Source organism: Rhinopithecus bieti, unplaced genomic scaffold (assembly GCF_001698545.2).
Source record: "Rhinopithecus bieti isolate Rb0 unplaced genomic scaffold, ASM169854v2 scaffold_1853, whole genome shotgun sequence".
Classification (NCBI taxonomy): domain Eukaryota; kingdom Metazoa; phylum Chordata; class Mammalia; order Primates; family Cercopithecidae; genus Rhinopithecus; species Rhinopithecus bieti.
In genome coordinates, this window is record NW_016804151.1 from 28,715 (window position 1) to 33,215 (window position 4,501).

A 4,501-nucleotide genomic window follows, 5' to 3' on the forward strand; every position below is an offset into this window, starting at 1 on the left:
TTTTTGTTTTTTTTTTTGAGACAAGAGTCTCGCTCAGTCGCCCAGGCTGGCGTGCAGTGGCGCCATCTTGGCTCACTTCAAGCTCCTCCTTCCGGGTTCCTGCCATTCTCCTGCCTCAGCCTCCGGAGTAGCTGGCACTACAGTCACCAGACACCACGTCCGGCTAATTTTTTTGTATTTTTAGTAGAGGTGGGGTTTCACTGTGTTAGCCAGGATGGTCTCGATCTGCTGACCTCATCATCTGTCCGCCTCAGCCTCCCAAAGTGCTGGGATTATAGGCGTGAGCCACCGCGCCCGGCCCTGCTGGCATTTTTATAGGCAGACTCCACACTGTGTAGGTGGGACTTAATAGTTATAGTGGTGTACAGAAGTGCATCTGGTAAAGAGCACACCTTACAAAATGCTGTCTGGAAATGCAAATTATATAAGCATAGTTGTTGACTGTAAAAGACCTCCACTTAGGCAAACATATTGTAATTTTAAATTACAGTTTGTTTGGTCTTAACACTTCTATGAACTCTTGAGCATGTTTTCCAGTCTGATTTGGTTCCTTTAGTCTCTGTAAAAGGGAGAAGTACACATGCTATTATGAGTCTTGCTGTTCTGTAATCATTAATTCTTCTTCTTTTTTTTTTTTAACATGGTACTTAGGCACATAAAGTTAGCAGCCTATTGGATGCATACTCAGGCCTCTTAAGTAATGAATCCGTGATCCTGGCTGTGAACCCCAGGTATGATAAGCTATCATGCTCTTTTATTTCCCTAATTGGATGTATGTTATCTCTTTAAAACATGTAATTGTGAAAAATAAGAAATTAATCCAAATTCCACCATTATAATTTGGCAACTACTATTTCTTTCTCATACTCTTTTCCAGTCTTTCTGTATTGTATAGACAGGCAGATAATCTTTCTAGCTGCTTAGACAAGCTTCATTTGCCATCAATTTGAAGATGCATCTCAATGTAAGAAATACTAAGATATGGAAAACATCATTGATTACAGAAACTGTGGTAGTAATATAGTTCAACTGTTTAAAGCTTAGCATGGCTTTGTGGACTTGGCTGGGAATGTAACCACTCTTCGCATTATTATGTTTATGGAGAAATATATTGTGATTTCTAAGTAACTGTTTATAGATAATATTTACAAAGAAATTAATTCCTTTATATTTAAAACATTATCATTTTTAAGATAATACTTAAGACTCATCTGTCATATAAAGCCAAAAGCTGAACCTCATTTTCATTTATCACTAAGAAATGGCTGGGCCGGGCACATGGTTCACACCTGCTATCCCAGCACTTTGGGAGGCCGAGGTGGGCAGATCACAAGGTCAGGAGATCGAGACCATCCTAGCTAACATGGCGAAACCCCATTTCTACTGAAAATACAAAAAATTAGCCAGGCGAGGTGGTGGGCGCTGGTAGTCCCAGCTACTCGGGAGGCTGAAGCAGGGGAATGGCGTGAACCCGGGAGGCAGAGCTTGCAGTGAACCGAGATGGCGCCACTGCACTCCAGCCTGGGTGNGTGGGCAGATCACAAGGTCAGGAGATCGAGACCATCCTAGCTAACATGGCGAAACCCCATTTCTACTGAAAATACAAAAAATTAGCCAGGCGAGGTGGTGGGCGCTGGTAGTCCCAGCTACTCGGGAGGCTGAAGCAGGGGAATGGCGTGAACCCGGGAGGCAGAGCTTGCAGTGAACCGAGATGGCGCCACTGCACTCCAGCCTGGGTGACAGAGCAAGACTCCATCTCAAAAAAAAAAAAAAAAAGAAATGGCCACTAAATTTCTATTATATTATTTGTTCCCTCATCATTAATAATTACACCTTTTTCTTGTCAGCTTTGTGGATCCCTTACTGCAGTTTGAATCTCAGTTGAAGATAATAGAGTCATCTTTTAGAATGCTAGTTGTCATGCCAAGTCTTGACAAAATAAAAGAAATGGGGAGCAGTAATGAGGACTTTGAGGACATGGAGGTAAAATTTTTCTTCCTTTAATCATTATAGGATATTATTACACATCACAGCAATCCTTCAGAATGTGTCTCAGCAGGTGATCATCTTTAGAGTCCTCCTCTTCACTCTTTTTAGTTGTAACAGTCAGTGCACTTATCTATACCCCTGGACTCCTTGTGAGTTCTACAACCCATGGGATTTTAGTGGATTCTGTAGGATTTGTAGGAGCAAATAAGTGAAGATATTTTTGGTTAATTGGTTTAGCAAGAATAGGGAGTTGCTGGCAAATGCTTCAAAGAATGGAATAGGAACATAGAAAGATGGAAGTCGAAAGAATCGTATAGTAATATTAGCAAACATCTGTGGTCTCCATTTCCTCAGCATTGCTATACAGTGAACTTGCTCTATGAGCTAGAGAAGAAATTCGTGGCAGGTGGTATAAAGTGAGGTCTCAGCATAGCCACCTCTCTCCTTTCTTCAGTTTGTGGAGAGAACCTAGAACACTCAGATGCAAAACTATCAGGCCAATTATTTCCTTTTATAAGAGCTTCTATACAAATATCAGATAATTTCAGCCTCTTCTGCAATTGATGCAAGGTGACTTTAATGTAGAAACTTTCTCAGCTATATTCCTATATCCCTAACACAGATTTTTAGGCTGCTAATTTTCCCAAATGTGCCATTCTTTTCCAACTCGACCTCTTCCAAATATTTCTGAGCGGCTACCTGAGAATACTCAGAGATACTTTTACTTGTTACTGGTGAGGACCACTCTGGTAGTTAGAAGAAGAAAAATAACTTTCTGAGTTAAAGAAAACTCTTCTTCCAATACTAGCAAGAAAGAAAAAAAAATGTGTTGTTATATAGCATTTCAACATCCAAATGCCCCATGTTTATTAATGTTCCATGTATTTTATATATCAGCTACTCACACATGGAAATTTCTAATACCCACATAGCATACAATTTCTAGTACCTACATAGTGTGTGGAACAATAAATCTTACTGTTTCCATCTATTTACATATAAAATGTATTCAATATTGGATTTTTTTTTTTTTTTTTTTTTTTTTTTTTTTTTTTTTGAGACAGGGTCTTGTGCCGTCACCCAAACTAGAGTGCAGTGGCACTATCTTGGCTCACTGCAGTCTCCACCTTCTGGGCTCAAGCAATCCTTCCATCTCAGCCTCTCAAGTAGCTGGGACTACAGACATGCACCACCATACCTGGTTAATTTTTGTTTTGTTTTGTTTTATAGAGATGAGTTCTCACTACGTTGTCCAAGCTGGTCTCAAACTCCTGAACTCTAGCAATCCTCCCACCTTAGCCTCCCAAATTGCTGGGATTATAGGTGTGAGCCACTGTGCCTGGCTTGAATTATATTTAAATATGATGTTTGGGTAACTTGTAAGTGTCAGCTAAAATAAAAACCAAGTCACATCATGCTTGAGTCTTCTCCAACCTATTTCAAATCACAAAGGCATAAAAGTCTATTTTTTTACACAGATAGTAGTAAGTATCAGCAATTAAAATAGCAATTACTGTCTACTTCCATCACAACTACTCAGGTGGATATTCACAAATTATTGCTTTCAATGAACTTAAAGCAACAGTTAGAATAAAATATATTCATGTTATTACATTCTAAAAGACAATGGAAAATTGAAAAGCATATGTACAAGAGTATCCCGAAACAAGCACTAGAAAGATAATCTATAAACAGCTAAGGCAAGAGAAAATTTAAAATTTTAGATGTGAGAATTTTCCTAATTTTCATCATTAGAATAGGAAATAAAACTTTTATAAATAGGGGGACAAAACTATTAGCCAGGGCTATGTTCTTTTTGAAAATGAACTCATACCTCATGTAAATGACGAGTTAATGGGTGCAGCACACCAACATGGCACATGTATACATATGTAACGAACCTCCACGTTGTGCACATGTACCCTAGAACTTAAAGTATAATCATAATAATAAAAAATAAAGAAATAAAAAGAAAATGAACTCAAAATCATGCATCCAGTGAAAATAAATCCAACATATTGAACTCTCAAGCAAAATCACATTTAAGCACAAAGAATATTGAGAAAATGCAGCATTCATAAACACGGAAAAGTAAGTTTTTATAAAATTAAATTTACAGCTTTTCCTCCTATAAACATGGTAGATGCAGGCCGGGCGCAGTGGCTCATGCCTGTAATCCCAGCACTTTGGGAGGCCCAGGTGGGCAGATCACGAGGTCAGGAGATCGAGACCATCCTGGCTAACACAGCGAAACCGTGTCTCTACTAGAAAAACACAAAAAATTAGCCGGGCCTGGTGGCAGGCGCCTGTAGTCCCAGCTACTCTGGAGGCTGAGGCAGGAGAATGGCGTGAAACTGGGAGGCGGAGCTTGCAGTGAGCCGAGATGGCACCACTGCACTCCAGCCTGGGCGAGAGAGTGACACTCCATCTCAAAATAATAATAATAATAATAATAATAATAATAATAATACTAGCAAGGGATTTTCCATATGCACATACACACATATACACA

The 4,501-nt window shown here is 39.4% G+C and overlaps 1 protein-coding gene across 5 annotated transcripts in view; it reads left to right on the forward strand.

The window, feature by feature from the left end:
* The window catches only part of MROH9 (maestro heat like repeat family member 9), a 133,122-nt gene that overhangs the window by 24,650 nt on the left and 103,971 nt on the right, over positions 1 to 4,501 (forward strand). For all 5 annotated transcript variants that reach the window (XM_017866873.1, XM_017866878.1, XM_017866872.1 and 2 more), the window contains 2 exons: positions 652 to 731; positions 1,848 to 1,983. In XM_017866873.1, coding sequence (XP_017722362.1) covers positions 652 to 731; positions 1,848 to 1,983 — 216 coding nt within the window. The remainder of the gene's footprint in view (positions 1 to 651; positions 732 to 1,847; positions 1,984 to 4,501) is intronic.